The 16,249-nt window shown below is 58.6% G+C and overlaps 1 protein-coding gene across 2 annotated transcripts in view; it reads left to right on the top strand.

Annotated features, from left to right (window-relative positions):
• Positions 1–16,249, top strand: part of APC2 (APC regulator of WNT signaling pathway 2) — a 44,848-nt gene that overhangs the window by 10,061 nt on the left and 18,538 nt on the right. The window contains exons 1-4 of one of the 2 annotated variants that reach the window (XM_065578161.1): positions 8,662–8,802; positions 12,747–12,905; positions 13,789–13,879; positions 15,515–15,692. In XM_065578161.1, the coding sequence (XP_065434233.1) occupies positions 12,765–12,905; positions 13,789–13,879; positions 15,515–15,692 (410 nt within the window). In that variant the 5' untranslated portion in view covers positions 8,662–8,802; positions 12,747–12,764. Of the gene's footprint in view, positions 1–8,661; positions 8,803–12,746; positions 12,906–13,788; positions 13,880–15,514; positions 15,693–16,249 lie in introns of those variants that run through there. The other variant, XM_065578160.1, reaches the window with a different exon arrangement.

The raw sequence follows: 16,249 nt of genomic DNA on the forward strand, positions 1-16,249 counted from the left end.
GACTCGCTCAGGTCCCCCCAGACTAAAACACCCCTTGCAGACCGGGAGACCGAAGAGGAAGGTGATGGGGCTTTAGGCCTTTTCCGCCCCCAGTGGAGACAACTTGTCCGTGCCTCGGTTTTCCCCTCTGTAGAATGGGGATATGATACTGACTTGCCTTTGCAAAGCGCTTGGAGCTCTACCGCCGGGAAGCGACATAGAGTCACCAAGCGGCGACGTGAATAACATGACACAGCGCTTGGACGGGGCCAGGAAAACTGGCTGTGGGCGCGCCAGCAAAATCCAGCGGATTGTGACCTGCGTTGTGGCTCAGAGCTCCCGCTGAGGTGCTCGGTGCTACACCAGCACCCAGGGCGGGGCTGAGCCCGCCCCAAAGAGCCTACAAGATCCATAGGTGTGACAGACAAAGGGGAGGAGGAGGTACAGTTCTCCTCGAGCCTGAGAGGTCAGGAAGAATTATGACCCTTCTTGTACTGGTGGGGAAGCGGAGGTGCAGGACAGATGTGATTTGCCCAAGGTCACAGGCAGGCCAAGGATTAGAACCTAGATCGTTTTAGTATCAGAAGGGTAGCCGTGTTCGTCTGGATCTGTACAAAGCAACAGAGGGTCCTGTGGCACCTTGAAGACTAACAGAAGTATTGGGAGCATAAGCTTTCGTGGGTAAGAACCTCACTTCTTCAGATGCAAGCTTCTGCTCCCAATACTTCTGTTAGTCTTCAAGGTGCCACAGGACTCTCTAGATCTTTTTAGTCACCCATCCAGTACCCTAGTCATGAGGCCGGCCTTCCTTTGGTAACAAGAGCCTTCAGAGGGGTGAATAATAATGGGGGCAAAGATTGATCAAATATTTAGTAGGGGGGGAAGTGAAATTTGTGGCACAATTTGTTGAATTTTTATGATTGAATAAGAACCGGACGGGTTTTTATTTTCCCCTCTTTATCCTGCGGATATTTCATTATTCACCCCGGCCTCTGCTATGCAACAAGGTCGGATGAATAGTTCCTTCTGGCCTTCAAATCGGGGCCTGTCTAGTGAGCGGGGCGGGGGAGCGAATACTTTGGATTGTTTTCATTCAAGAAAATGATGTTGCAAAATGTGGGGACTAAGATGTTCGGCTGTCACTGCTTCTGCCATCGGTAGCGTCTGAGGCCAAGGACAGAAAGATGCCAGGATGGGAATCGAAGCTAATTAAAAGGGAGTCAATATATTTGTTTCCTGACATGGTTAGAATGCCTTGGAGTGAGAAACGCTATCCATCTAGTTTATCCAAAGGAGAGTTAAGACTGTGACCTGATCAAGTCCCTACGTGGTGAAGAGATTTCCCTAGTACCGGGGTCTGTATCTAGCAGGAACAGAGATCTAATGCTTAGAAGCAGAAGCTAGACAAATTCAGATTAGAAATAAGGGACACGTTTTTAACCCCTGCAACAACTGACCTAGTGGTGTAATGGCGTCTCCAGCACGTCAAGTCCTTAAATCGCAAGCGGACATCTTCCCAAGAGGGGTGCTGCAGATCCAACAGACGCTGTGGGGTCGACTCAGAAATGGCTGGGTGGGGTACTCCGGCCTGTCTGCTGGAGGAGGTCGGACTAGATGGTCCCCACAAACGTCTGGCTCCACCAAGGGCCAGATGTTCAGAGGAGCCCAGCTGTGAAAACACAGAACCCGCTATGGAAAACCCAGCCCTAAGTCTGTAGGGGCCTTAGGCAGTGCATTTAAAAAAATAAAATGTATTTATTTAAATGTATTTATTCTTCTGGGCCTGCTTTCATGCACAAAGGAAACGCTATGTGCGGAACAGAAGCCCGTCCATCTCCCTTGCTTTGAAGTGGACAAATTTTGCCACAGTACAAAACGACTCATTGCAGTGATATTCAGCAGCTATGATTTGTAACTCGGTCCCTCCACCCCCGGCCCCGATTTAAAACCAAGTTCCCTTCGCCCCCGCAGAAGAGGGGTCAATCCCGCTTCTCTTGACGTCAGCGTGCGCGGGGCCATCTCCCCCGCAGTGCGAAAGGCAAGCACAGGGAAGGAAAATGCCATCAAGGCTTGGGAGGTGCTCATGGTCCCTGCTAAATATCTCAACACCCTCCCGCCCCCAGGAGACGCCAGTGCAACCCCTAGAACCCGCGCAGGCCCCCGCTGGCCACTGACTTCTATCTTCCACCTCTGGGAATGGGGCATGTGCCCAGCCACCGGGGTTCATTTGCAGTCTCCACCTGTGTGAGCTCTGCCCCTTTGCGGCTGGGCTGGGCTTGGGATGAAGCTTAATGGGGGAATGATTGTGAAAAGCGTTCGGTTTAGGGGGAACAATCTAAACCAACTCGAGCGTCGATGTTTCTCATTCTTTGAGCTGGGGCGTGGGCGTCTGCCGATTGAAGGAGCTGCGGGAACAAGGCGATGGTAGGCACAAGGCACGGCTCTCCTTGGGCACTAGAGGGGAATGGATGTAGGTCTGACGAGCTGGTTGCGTGTGACGCTCGTTTTGATTGGTGTCAATGGCTGGGCCAGGTGTGGGGCGATGAGGAATTGGGCCCGTTGGGCAGGTGGTCCGCCGGGGTAAATTGGCACGGCCATTCGCGCCAGCTAGGGAGCTCGATGAACAACGTGGGTTCTGGAGATGAGACTCCGGGGGCGTTAACTCATCTGATCTGATGAAGGGCTGGATCCTTGGAAAGACGGGGGAGGGAATGCAGAAAGTCAGGGGAACACGGAGCAAGGAAGGGGGAGAGGGAGGGAATGAATGAACGGTGGAAGGAGCAAAAGACAGCGCGCAAGAGGAAAAGTGGAGGAGGGGTGGGGAAGGAGAGACAGGACTGTGGGAGAGGGGGGATTAGAGGGTGTCCTCCAGGAATTCCTCTCCCAGGGATGGAGTTTGGGGGGGGGGATGGAGGAGCCGAGGCTGGGGGAATACTGCCAGCAGCTACACCCCATTCCCCATCACAGCCGAGACCCTGGGGCACCTAAATAATTCATTTGCCCGCTGGAGCAGAAAGACAAATGCTGATTAAAACGGCTGGCGGGAGGGGGCTTTGTGTGCCATGGGCACACAAAGGAGGGTACAAGGTGGCGGGGGTGGGGGCGGTTCTTGTTTTCCTGTTAAATCCTTCCTCGCAGGCAAACAAACCCACTGTGGTGCTGCGATATTACGGAGGGCCATCCCGCGGGTTCCTCTGCCACTTCCCGGGTGGGGCCAGAGACGGGGCCTTCGGCTTTACTCTGTTGGTGGAAATTCCCCTGCGTTCTATTAGTTGTTGTCGGTTTCTAATGCCCATGGGTGCTCTGAGTGTATCACTCCGCCAAAGAGTCCCTGTGCAAGGAGGGGACATGTCCCCAACCCCGCCCCCCACCCGAATTTTCCTTTAACGTAAAGGTCTTTATGATTTCCTGATTGGGCTTCTTAGCAACCCGCTTACAGCCCTGTCCGCACCTGGCCATCAAACCCCATTAGCTGTGGTCTGGAGGACAGAGCCTGGGAGTCAGGAGACCTTAGGTCTAGTCCCAGTTTTGCCACTGGTGAATCACTTCCCCGCTCTGTGCCTCAGTTTCCCCCTCTCTAAGGTGGTGCTCTGAGCTCGAATGACTGAAAGCACTACATAACAGGTGGGGATTACGAGTGGGACTAGGAGATGGACTGAACTGGTTTTTACTAGACCCATCTGCTGTATGGCAACCTCATGACCGCTCGCCTAGATCCTGCTCGCTCTGAAGCTTACGCGCACACAAGCTTTGGGTCTCTGTGCTTGGTCCTGTATAAACACAGAACAAAGACACGGTCCCTGTCCCCAAAGAGCTCAGCTGGGCTTTAGATCAGCATTCCTGGTTCTGCTAATACCTGGTGGAGTTTTGCATGCTCACATCCTTCTATTATGTGCATTACGGTAGCGCCAGTCTCAGCCAGGCATCAGAAGGCTATTGTGCTAGGAGCTGTACGTAGCCGCAGTGAGAGACAGTCCCTGCCCCGAAGGGCTTGCAACCTGAGTAAAGACTTTGGTATAAGCTGCCCCAGTCCCTGAAGGGTTTGGGGAGCTTGTCCCTTTGCAAGGGAAGACGCTGGCTGATTGGCACCCGCCTTCTGCTTTTCCCAACGCCAACCCTCGCTTTTTTATTTCACCACGGACTGTTCTTGTCTGGAGCTGGGCCCAGAAGCCCAGGATGGAGCTGGAATTGACAAGCACGTTTGCATCTATATTTGATGGCATGGTCGAGAGCCCAGGAAAAGAAATTGAAAGCTACTTTGCCTTTAATATTCCGGCTGCTGGGGTGCGATTGGCTGTCACCATAGCAACCAGAGAGCCTTGGCCAGGCTGTGATTGGCTGGCCCCGTTGGCAGCATCTCCATGGCTTTTCCTGATTGCCATGATTTATTCAGCATCGCGTGGGAATCGCCCACGACGCAAGATTCAGGAGGCTTCAAAGAGCCGCGGAGCCTTTTGTCTGCTATGGGGGCTTGTCTCTTATTTATGGATTTAGTGGGGAATTGGTTTGGCTCTGGTTTAAAGGAACCCTCGGCCCATTATCTCTGCCGAGCGGGGCCGGCGCGGTGTCTTGGCAAAGCTGGTTGAGGGGAGCCGGCCGGCCGGCTCGGGAAGGAAATTGGGAGGAGGATAAGGGAGCCCAAAGTGCGATCAGACTGGGGAGGACCAGACACTGTTACACTGCTGTGAGGCCACGTGGAAGGTGTTTAAAGTACAGGAATCGAGGCCAGGACAGGGTGCTCTGGGAGGTGGGGAGCGAGGCAGCGCTGGGAGTCAGGACTCCTGGGTTCTCTTCTGGCTTGGAGAGGGAGTATAGTCTAGTGGTTAGTGCAAAGGAATCTAGGAGCCAGAACCCTGGGTTGTGGCGAGGCGAGGGTGGGGAAGTGATCTCCGTATAGGACTCCTGCCTCGGAGCCTGATCCGTGCCTCGGTTTCCCCCTCTGTCACATGGGAATGATCACCTTTCCCTGCAGGACTGTTGCGAGGTTTAACTCATTGATGTCTGCAGAGCAGTTCGAAACCCTTGGGTCATAGGTCCTAAGTCAAGCAGGTCTGGAATTTTTCTACTGAAAGGGGTTTTAAAACAGGAAAGGGCCTTTTGACAGCAGAGATTTTGTGAAAGAAAATTCTGTTTGCCTTGAAATGTGGAGACAGACGGAAAAGAAACCAAGACATCTGAGTTTTGTAGAAGTTTTTTTTTTTTTTTTTTTTTTGCAGGGGAAAACCAGTGAATTCCCCCACCAGCTCTGGTTAAATGACTGACCACCTGGGTGACTCTCTGGGCGGCACGGTCTTGAATCCACTAACTGGTGGGAAGAGGGAGCCCCCTGCTCAGACCCAGACTAGCCCCGTCCCTCCTGAAATCTCAGTTGGGTGAGACCTTGCGCAGTTCACTGATGTGTGGGTGACAGTGCCCCCCGGGTGCCCCATCCACAGAGCGGGTGGGTCTTTTCAGGCCCACTTAGGAGGGTTCATTCTTTAGCTCGTGCTTTCAGGTCCGTGGAGCAGCCCCTGGTGGGTCAGACGCGAGGGCGTCCGTCGTGGTTGTACAGGCTGGAGGGAGGGGTACTTGGCCCCACTACCAGGGGGGTTTCTGCTGCTGCTGGTGGTACTGTCTGGCTCTCTGGATCGCTGGAATAACCCACTCTGGAGCCTCAAGGCGCTTTACAAAGGAGGGTGGTCGCATTATCCCCATTTCACTGTGCACTGGTACCGCCCTCGAGCTGAATCTGTGTCTGTGAGCAGCCCCGTCGGGGAGGGTGTTGCGAACGTGGCTGTTAACCCGGCTGTGGCAGATAACGCCAGTGTCCGGCTCTCCAAGGACTAACACAACTTCCCATCAGGCTAGTCAAATCCTGGCCCCTCCCCGCCGCCCCAAGGCATAGAGCAGGGCTGGTTCCTCCCGTGGTCGCTCAGTGAAGGGCCAGGAGACGGGGTGTGGCTGTTACCTCCTTGTGCCCTGGCGTTGTGGGCACTGACACACACTCCGCCACTGCACCACGCACGCCGTCTCCCTCCTAGGTGCCCACTGCCACCCCGAGCCACAATCGCACCCCGAGAGAGACTCTGGGATGCACACCCTCCGTGAGACCCGGTGGGTAGCGCCCGCGTCCTGAAAGACGCCCATGCTCTGTGACGCGTTGGCACACGGGTGCGCTGACACGCCGGGACACAGACGCACGCGAGCTACTCCCCACTCACCAGCCCTCTGGCAAGCTCAGACATTTAGCGGGCACTGACCGTGGAATGGGGAAGCAGCTGTTGTCCTGCCCTCCCCCTGGCCTTGTGCGAGCTCCCCCAGGACACCCTGCGCCGAAGCCAAGGGGCAGCAAGCAAACGCCACGAGCTCTGGGGGAAGCCCGACCCATACGGCTCCCATCCTGACACACGGAGACTCGGGAGATTCCAGCCTGGGCAGCACGAAGGGGTCCTGCATGGACCACCACCGGCGCGCCGTTGGCAATGACCCCGCAGTGCTATTAAAGCCCTGGAACTGCCCATCACCCCGTCCCGCTGCCCTCCTTGTGGGGACGCCCATGTCACCCTGCAGGTCCCATGGAGGACAATAAAGATAGCTCAGTGGTTTGAGCGTTGGCCTGCTAAACCCAGGGTTGTGAGTTCAATGGTGGGGGGGCATGTAGGGAGTTGGGGATTGGTCCTGCTTTGAGCAGGGGGTTGGACTAGATGACCTCCTGAGGTCCCTTCCAACCCTGATATCCTATGACCCACTGTCTCCCCGTTCGCACTGGGAGCTGCTGGGTCCTGCACCCACATGAAAATCTCTCGCAAGAGCCAGGGAGCTGTGGGAAACCATCGCAGCTACCATGGTAACCGTCCCCCAGGGGAAGTATAGACGCAGAGGCCTGAGCACCCAGCATGAGTATTGGTTATTCCTCTGCCCACTCATACGATCTGATCGCCGTGGGCTACCTGGTAATACCTTTGTCCCCATTATCTGAGACCCCAGGGTGCGACCCTTCTGGCCGTTCCACGCACGCCCGACGGCTCTGCCTTTCCAGGGGCTTGTGCAAAGGTAATGGCAAAGGGCCGGCTTCTGATGTCACTTACACGGATGTAAAACCAGAGTGACTCTGTTGTGGGCAGTGTGGATTTAAATCTAGAGCGGGCCTAAGGTCGTTCATGCTGATGTACTCTAAAGAGGCCACTAGGTTTTGGTGCCCAACTTGAGACACTGAGGCCAGATTTCCAAGGGCTTAGCACCCGACGCTCTTGGGAAAGTGTGGTCCTGCCTGGGGGTACTGAGCCCCTCTGAAAATTCTAGCCTTAGGACCTGAGTTTTAAGGGGTGCTGGGAACCCCTGCTCCCATTAATGGCTCTGACCTCCTAGCGGCTTACTGACGTGCACAGTGGATTGAGAGCCTCAGCTGGCAGGTGATACAGGAATGCAGTTGGGGAGATGGTCAGCTCTGCGGGGCAGGGACTGTCTCTTTGCTCTGTGTGTGTACAGCGCCTAGCGCAGCACGGTCTTGAGCCATGACTGGGGCTCCTGGCCACTACCACAGGAAAAATAATTAATCCTAATAAGTTGTGGCTGAAAGAACCATTCACCCAGCTCTTGGTTCAACTGACACATTGGGCAACAACACCTTTCTGTAGTGGGTCCCCGATCGAAGAGAGCGAGCGTGTGTGTGTGGGTGGATGTGGATGTGTGTGTGTATTTTAGGATCCATTTTTGTTCCGTTGTTCAGTTCGGGGGCACCGGAGCAGCTCCCGGCTGCTCACATCTGCGATTCTGGTTCAAATCTAGGCTGTGCGAAAACCATCTAGTGGCTTGTTGGTGGCACCGGGGTGAAAGAGTCCTGATCTCGTTTGAGTTTCCAACAGATACTCACAAAGACCCCCTAGTGCCGTTATCGGTAAGGGCCAGATTTCCTTCAGTGCGGGAGTGGGATGCCCATAGTTCTCGATGGGAGAGGGGAATGCCCCATTATTCTCAGCCGGGGAGAGGGGAATACCCCATTGGTCTCGGGAGGGGACGGAGGGAAGGTGCCCCATTGTTCTCAGTGAGGGAACGGAATGCCTTATTGTTCTCAGCAAGGGAGGGAGGGATGCCTCATTGGTCTCAGTGGGAGAGGGAGGGATGCCGTATTGTTCTCAGTGGGGGAGGGGGATGCCCCATTGTTCTCAGTGGGAGCTGCTAGGTGCTGAGCTCTTTTGAAAACCTACCCCTAAGGGTCCCCTTTGGTGGTCCCCTCAACAGAGCGGCGAAGAGCTGAATGGGGCAGTAGGAACCCAAACTTCCCCTTGGGCCCTGCCGAGGCCCCCTGGGGTTAGGACCGAGGCCCATTGGACTGGAGTGGGGGTAGCTCCCCTGCAACTCCTCCCCTCTGAGGGTCCCCCCGGGGCATCCCGTGCGGTGCCGAACCCCAGGCCGAGGGAGGGGGGTGCACCCTCAGAGGCAGCAAATAATAATCCTGGGGGAGAATTTTAACCCAGGCTCCAGTTGGGGGAAGGGCTGCTTTCCTAGCCCCCGTGCAGCGTGTGAAGGAATGAGCATGCCCAGCGCTCGCGCGTGGTAAACAAAGCCCAGCCGCCGTCTCCACTCGGATTGTGGCGATGCCGGGGGTGGAGCGGGGGCTGCTAGGAAGTTAGCTGATCACGGAAGCCCCCCCCCCCCCCCATGGTGCACGAGCGTCGATGAGGCGCCTGGGACGGGGCCGAACATGCAGCGCGCACCAGAGCGTCGGACGCCCCCCAGCCTGCTGGCCAGGCCCTCGGGGTAACGAGTGCAAAGACGGGCCCCCCCGGGACGCGGAGCCAGCGGGGCAGGAGAAGGCGCTGGGGGCAGCCCTGAGAGCTGGAGGTTAGAGGGGAGGGCGGGAGGCTGCGGGGTGGGATATGGGGTGAGCAGGGGACTGGACGACGGGGGATAATTCCCTGCGAAGCACCTGGCCCCGGCCGGATACCGGGCTAGCCGGACCATTGGTCTGCCCCAGGACGGCCTGCAGCGAGGGGGGTGTCCGGTGAGGCAGAGGGGGCTCAGGTGGGATGGGGGCAAAGGCTCCTTTGTTGTTCCCTTCCAAAGGAAAAGAAAGAGAAAGGAATGAGAGGGAGGGGGAGAGACCCAGGAGAGCTGGGGGGAGACAGACAGACAAAGGGGGAAGGCAGTGGAGCAGGTGGTGGTGGGGAGACGGCACCTCTGGGGGGCTTGTGCAGGGAGATCAAGGGTGAAGGAAGGAGGGGGGCAGGGCCAGGGGTTGTAGGGCCTGTCACTTGGAGGGCAGGTGGCTGGGCCTGGCTGATGAATTGCCTGCTTGGAGTTAACCCTTTGCGTTCCCCCCCCCCCCCCCGTGCGTGCTGTTCTCTCTCTGGCTGGGGGAGGGGGGCGCCCGTTCTTTGTGAACTAGTTAGGGCATCTGGGCTGGGCGATCCGGGGGTGTCGGCTGTGTGTGTGTGTGTGTGTGTGGGGAGGAAATAAACACTAGGCTGTGGTTCCGAAATGGCCCATAGGCTACAGGCCGAACCGGCTGCAGGGTTGCCCTGTTACTCCTGGCTACTCCAGGGTTTTTCCTGAGCCCTCCCCTGCCAGACGGTGACTGTGTTGGCTGCGGGTTTGGACAGGTTGGGCTGGTGCCGCTGCCGTGTCTAAAGGCCCCTTTACCCTCACTGAGCAGCCCTGCGATGCTGGGCAAACCGCTCCCCACAGAAGCGATGCCAGGAGATGCCCAGCCCCTGCTGTGGGCATCATGAAGCCAGTGTGAGCGCCTGGGTAATGCATCATACAGCAAGTGATTGGCACTGGTCTCCCTCCCTCCCCCCGGTCTCCCAGCTCGGGGCCACGCTGCCAGCTCCTCCCCCCCGGGTGCCACGTGCCAGGCTCTGCCAGCGCAGCACTGCCTGGGAACAGGGCGATCGCCTGGCACATTGCAGGGCCAGCTGATTGCAAACCTGCGTCTCCTGGCATTAGCTCAGCTAACTGCAAATCCCCTCCCTAATAAGGGAACCTAGCTGGGCTAATGCGGCCTTGCAAACGCTTCTAATGGCGCTAATGTTGTAATCCAGGGGGGGATTAGCTGCCCCACGCTGGCGTGGTTTTGGGAACTCCTTTATCTGGGGTGAGAGCCGTGCCGGCTGCCCCACCAGCCGAGACAGGCCCGGGAATGTCCGCCACCAGGGCAGCGGCAGGTTGGTGATGTGGGACGGGGCCTCTGCTGCCGAGCTCTGGGCTGCCACATCTTGTGCCTGGAGAGGGGGAGGGAGGAGGAAAGAAAAGGGAGCAATTGCAGGGGAAGGGAAGGGGAGGGAAGAGTGAGAGGGGGCCCTGCAGAGAAGAGAGGGCGCATTGGAGTAACAGCACGGGCTAGACCTGCGAAGCCAGCTGCTGTGTGAACTGTATCCATACACCCCTGTGACCTGTCCGCCAGTCCCCCTGCTATCCCAGCCCTGGACTCCCCCCTCCCTGAGCTCTGCTGGTGCCCCTCAGTCCCGACCCACAGCCCCCTGCTATCCCAGCCCTGGACTCCCCCCTCCCTGAGCTCTGCTGGTGCCCCTCAGTCCCGACCCACAGCCCCCTGCTATCCCAGCCCTGGGCTCCCCCTCCCTGAGCTCTGCTGGTGCCCCTCAGTCCCGACCCACAGCCCCTGCTATCCCAGCCCTGGGCTCCCCACTCCCTGAGCTCTGCTGGTGCTCCTCAGTCCCGACCCACAGCCCCCCTGTTATCCCAGCCCTGGGCTCCCCCCTCCCTGAGCTCTGCTGGTGCCCCTCAGTCCCGACCCACAGCCCCCTGCTATCCCAGCCCTGGGCTCCCCCTCCCTGAGCTCTGCTGGTGCCCCTCAGTCCCGACCCACAGCCCCCTGCTATCCCAGCCCTGGGCTCCCCACTCCCTGAGCTCTGCTGGTGCCCCTCAGTCCCGACCCACAGCCCCCTGCTATCCCAGCCCTGGGCTCCCCCCTCCCTAAGCTCTGCTGGTGCCCCTCAGTCCCGACCCACAGCCCCCTGCTATCCCAGCCCTGGGCTCCCCCCTCCCTGAGCTCTGCTGGTGCCCCTCTGTCCCGACCCACAGCCCCCTGCTATCCCAGCCCTGGGCTCCCCCCTCCCTGAGCTCTGCTGGTGCCCCTCAGTCCCGACCCACAGCCCCCCTGTTATCCCAGCTCTGGGCTCCCCCCTCCCTGAGCTCTGCTGGTGCCCCTCAGTCCTGACCCACAGCCCCCTGCTATCCCAGCCCTGGGCTTCCCGCTCCCTGAGCCCTGCTGGTGCCCCTCAGTCCCGACCCACAGCCCCCTGCTATCCCAGCCCTGGGCTCCCCCCTCCCTGAGCTCTGCTGGTGCCCCTCAGTCCCGACCCACAGCCCCCTGCTATCCCAGCCCTGGGCTCTCCACTCCCTGAGCTCTGCTGGTGCCCCTCAGTCCCGACCCACAGCCCCCTGCTATCCCAGCCCTGGGCTCCCCCCTCCCTGAGCTCTGCTGGTGCCCCTCAGTCCCGACCCACAGCCCCCCTGCTATCCCAGCCCTGGGCTCTCCACAGCTCTGTCAATGTCCCTCAATCCTACCTGACCCACAGCCCCTCTGGTATCTTATCCCCGGGCTTTGTCCCTCATCCCCCACAACTCTGCTACTGACCCTCAATCCCAACCTGAGCACCTCCTGGAGGGCCGAGTCCTACAAGCACCTCCACCCGCAGAGCTCCCCCCGATTTCAAAGGGAGCCGTGCTGCAGGACCAGAGGTGTGAGGCTCCCTGAGGAAATATAATTGAATCGGGTGCATGGGTTTGCACCCAAGCTGCCCTTTCCAGCTGCGGTGTGGGGGGTGGGTGCTGGTCACTGCAGCAGGTGCACTGTCATTCTGAGGCCAAGGGGAATCCCGGGAGCCGGGCATGTCCTTCCAGGGGGAAAGGCAGGAGAGACCCAAAGGAGCCGTGACCTGATCTAAGGATCCCTTTGGCCGGGGCCTGCTGCTCTCTGACCCCGGCAGCTCCGTCACCCCCTGGCAGGATCCTTGGCCCGCGGTTCCTTCCCAGGAGCTTCTGCTGGAAAATGCTGCAGCAAGAGGAGCGGAGAACAAGGATGGGCAGGCAGGCCGAGGGAGGCGTGGACAGAAATACTGGTGGAGGAGATGGGCAGAGAACTGCAGCAGATGGGGAGAAGGTTGGCTGGGGAGATGGAAGTGAGAGAAGAGATGGTCCCTAGAAGGAGGCACGGTAACGTGAGCTCACTGGGCAGGGCCTAAGGGCAGCGTGGCTCAGTGGGTAGGGTGCCGCCATTCCCAGCTCTGCTCCTGGCTGGCAGGGTGACCCTGGGCAAGTCGCCCCCCTTCCTGTTTCCCTCTAAGGCCGTTGTCTATTTAGACTGCACGCTCTTTGGGGCAGGGACGGTTGCTTCCTATGTCCACCTGTGGCACTGAGCACGGTGGTCTGGGGCCAGTTCTCAGCCCTGCTGCTGAGTCCCTGGGCGACCTCGGACAAGTCGCTGACTGTCTTTGGACCTGAGGTCCACAAATGACAGGTAGGACATAACCCTGCCTTGGTCTGTCTTAGACTGGGGCAGGGGCCGGCTCTCCGGGCAGCACCTTGGGGCCCCCATCTCTTGCTATGGTATTTCCCTGGCCCCCCTTACCTAGGATCTGAGCCCCTGCCCATCTGCAATGGATTTCTCCTGTTAGCCAGCACCGAATCGGGACCTACATTCCCCGCCGTGCACAAGCCCCCGGTGCTTCCGCTGGACACTGCTGGAACACACCTACAACCGGGCGCACCAGGGCGCAGGGGGACCCTGCCGGGGATGGTGCACCCACGTCTCTCTCTTTCCCCAGGCGCTGGAGGAGCTGAAGATGTCTGGCTCCATAGCATCCTATGACCAGCTGGTGCGGCAGGTGGAGGCGCTGAAGAAGGAGAACACCCATCTGCGCAGGGAGCTGGAGGACAACTCCAGCCACCTCTCCAAGCTAGAGAATGAGACCTCGGACATGAAGGTGAAGGCGCTGGCAGCCCCGGGGCCCAGCCCTCGCTGAGCATGTCACCCAATACCCTGCAGCAGGGCGGAGGGGCGGGTTTCCAGCTGGGTTTCCTGGAGAGGGAGGGGGGCCTAGTGGGCGGAGCACAGGGCAGGCAGCTGGGAGGTCCAGCGTTCTGACCCCCCGCTCTGCTTTTGACTCAGACAGTTGTGTTGCTTCTCTGGGCCACGTTCTGCTCGGATTTACACCCTGGCGACGCAGTGAATTTGCCCTTTCTGTGCCTCAGTTTCCCCACCTGGAGCTACGACTCTTCCCCCCCCCAAAAGGGTTAATCAGGTCCGCTCTGTACTAGAGCTCACTGGGGCATGTATTTCATGTCCTCCCACACCCCCGTAGCTTGTGCTTTAGTCAGACCATGGGGAGGGCAGTAGGAGCGGAGTGCTTTCACAATCTCCCCCTTTGTGCCCCCACCCCACCCCTCCGCTGGCCCGGCTGGAGCGATGCCGTCCGAGATGTCGACTTTGCCTCTTGTTCTCCTGCTGCTGGGAAGAGCTGGTGATAGGGGCTGAGCTCGGAGCCCTGGAAATTAATGTTCTTTGCCCATCCCATCCCCTGGGCCCGTATGTGTAACCCACACGCTTGCAGCGTGGTGGTGTATTCCTCACTGGTGATGCCTAGGCCACGCATAGCAGCTTGTGGGCCAGCGCCGGCCATGGCTAGTGCAGGCGGGGGTTTGATCCCTGCTGTTAACAACCCGCCCAGGAGCGCAGCCAGCCTGCCCTGCAGGGATCCCCCTTAGGAGTAAGAGGGGAGCCCGTCTCCGTGGCCCATTTGCATCTTGGCTTCTCTGCAGGGGCCTGGCTGGCTTGACTTGTTCGTGCTGTGTTCCTCTGTTTGTTAGGAAGTCCTGAAGCACCTTCAGGGCAAACTGGAGCAAGAGGCCCGAGTCATGGTGTCCTCCGGACAGACAGAGGTTCTGGACCAGCTGAAAGGTGAGTGAGACCGGAGAGGTGGCCCGTCCAGGGAGGTGAGGGCAGGTGGGGTTCTGTTCTGCACCAGGGGAGTCCTGCAGGGCTTCTGGTGGCCGGTGGGGTGATGCAGCAAGAAGCCCAGAACCTGGGGGCCGGGGGCAACATGGAAAATAAATTGTCCTTGAGCCAAGAAAGGAGAAGGCCAGCGTTCTGCATGGCGGGGAGGACTGGGGCCAGGACTCCGGGGTTCCAGCCCCAGCTCAGATGGGGGAGTTGCGTTTAGTGGTTAGAGCAGGGTCCTGAGGGTTATCGATCCTGGGTTCTGTTGCTGGTCCTGGGTTCTGTTGCTAGCCCTGGGAGGGGAGTAGGGTCTAGCGGATGGGCTGCTGGGCCAGGACTCGGCAGATCTGGGTTCTTTTCCCAGATCTTCCACTGACTCCCTGTGTGACCTTGGAGAAGATCCTGATCCTTACTATGCATCAGGCTCTACTTACACATGGAAGTCGCATGCTGCAAGCGTGGGAGGGACAACGAGTTTCAAACCCTAGGCTGTTCATTTAATAGTAGGAATCTAGAGCCAATGATCCACTGACTCCTTCGATGCACCTATAGGCCCTGATCCTGCAAACCCCTACCTGTGTGCTTTAAACACACGAGCAGTTTCATTTGCTTCAGTGGAGCTACGCTGCTTTGCACTATCTGACGAACTGGCCCTAGACCAAATGGTGCCCCAGGCGAAGTCCGTCTTCGGCGGCCCCCCGCCTCCATTTGAATACCTTATTTTTTATTGCATTTGTAGCCCATTTCACGACTTGGATGCACAATTTACATGCATGATTTGTCCCTGTCAGATAAGACGATAAATTTGTCTGTTGCATGAATAAATACAGATTTACAGATCCTAACAACAAAAACAGCACCCCGAGTCCGGCACCCCCCAAGCCTGGCACCTCAGGTGCCCCTAGATCCAGCCCTGTTCCTCCCCCATCCCCGGTGCCAAGGGAGTCCCCTGGCATAGCCAGCCAGCATCCTGTTCAAACACAGCTACACGGTTCCCCTCCCAGTGTGAGCAGAGCATGAGGAGGTGCTGGCCCACTTAACTCCCCTTAACTCTGCCCACGTCCAACTGAGTTTGAACCATCTGATCCGTGAGCAGCCTTCACTTTGCTGGGAAATGCAAGTGGCGTATCGGGGCAGCCTATTATAAGATGCTACCGCTTCCCACTCCCACCATGCCGAGTTTGCTGGTGTGGACAGGACCAGACTGAGTGATAAGCAGGGTAGGGAACCATGTAACAACCAGGGGCTCGGTTCACTGCCCCACCTGTGCCGTGGTGCATGGGATTCACCCCGGGGGAAAGGAGGGGCAGGGATTGTGTGAGCTGTCACCAGGCCCCGGGGCTTCTGATGGGGCTGAGGATGCAGCTTTAAGTGGCTGCTGGCTGGGAGAGCATAGACTGGGGTCCCCGTCTCCTGAAGCTGGATCCTGGCAGAGGTTGGTTTGGGGGTGCCTTGCAATGCTACAACCATCCTCTAGGGGGAGCAGCGATCCAGGGCCGGGTCAAGACCCAGGGGCCGCTAGCAAGGCTCAGTCCCACTGTTCCTCCGAGCACCATCCACACGAGAGTGCCCTTGTTCCCGCTGCCCCCCCCCCAGCTCTGCAGATGGACATCACCAGCCTCTACAACCTGAAGTTCCAGCCTCCCGCCCTGGCGCCCGAGCTCGCCTGCCCCGAGGGCAGCCCCGTGCACTCAGCCGCTCCCCAGAAGAAGGACAGCATGGGGGAGCTGAGTCGAGCCACCATCAGGCTGCTGGAGGAGCTGGACAGAGAGAGGTAAACATACACACCCGTCTGTCTGTCCCCATACACATCCCTCTGTCTGTCTGTCTGCCTCTCCCCCTGTGCACCCATCTGTCTGTCTGTCCCCCTGCACACCTGTCTGCCTGCCTGTCCTCTTACACACCCGTCTGTCTGTCCCCCTACACATCCCTCTGTCTGTCTGCCTCTCCCCCTGCACCCCTGTCTGCCTGCCTGCCCTCTTACACACTCGTCTGTCTGTCCCCATACACATCTCTCTATCTGCCTCTCCCCCTGCACCCCTGTCTGCCTGCCTGTCCTCTTACACACCCATCTGTCTGTCTCTGTATGCCCATACACCTCCGTCTGTCTGCCTCTCCCCCTGCACACCTGTCTGCCTGCCTGTCCTCTTACACACCCGTCTGTCTGTCTCCATATGCCCATACACCTCCGTCTGTCTGCCTCTCCCCCTGCACACCTGTCTGTCCCCCTACACATCCCTCTGTCTGTCTGTCTGCCTCTCCCCCTGTGCACCCATCCGTCTGTCTGTCCCCCTGTGCACCCGGGTGTCTGCCTGCCTGTCTGTCTCTCTC

Source organism: Chrysemys picta, chromosome 25 (genome assembly GCF_011386835.1).
Source record: "Chrysemys picta bellii isolate R12L10 chromosome 25, ASM1138683v2, whole genome shotgun sequence".
Taxonomy (NCBI): Eukaryota; Metazoa; Chordata; order Testudines; family Emydidae; genus Chrysemys; species Chrysemys picta.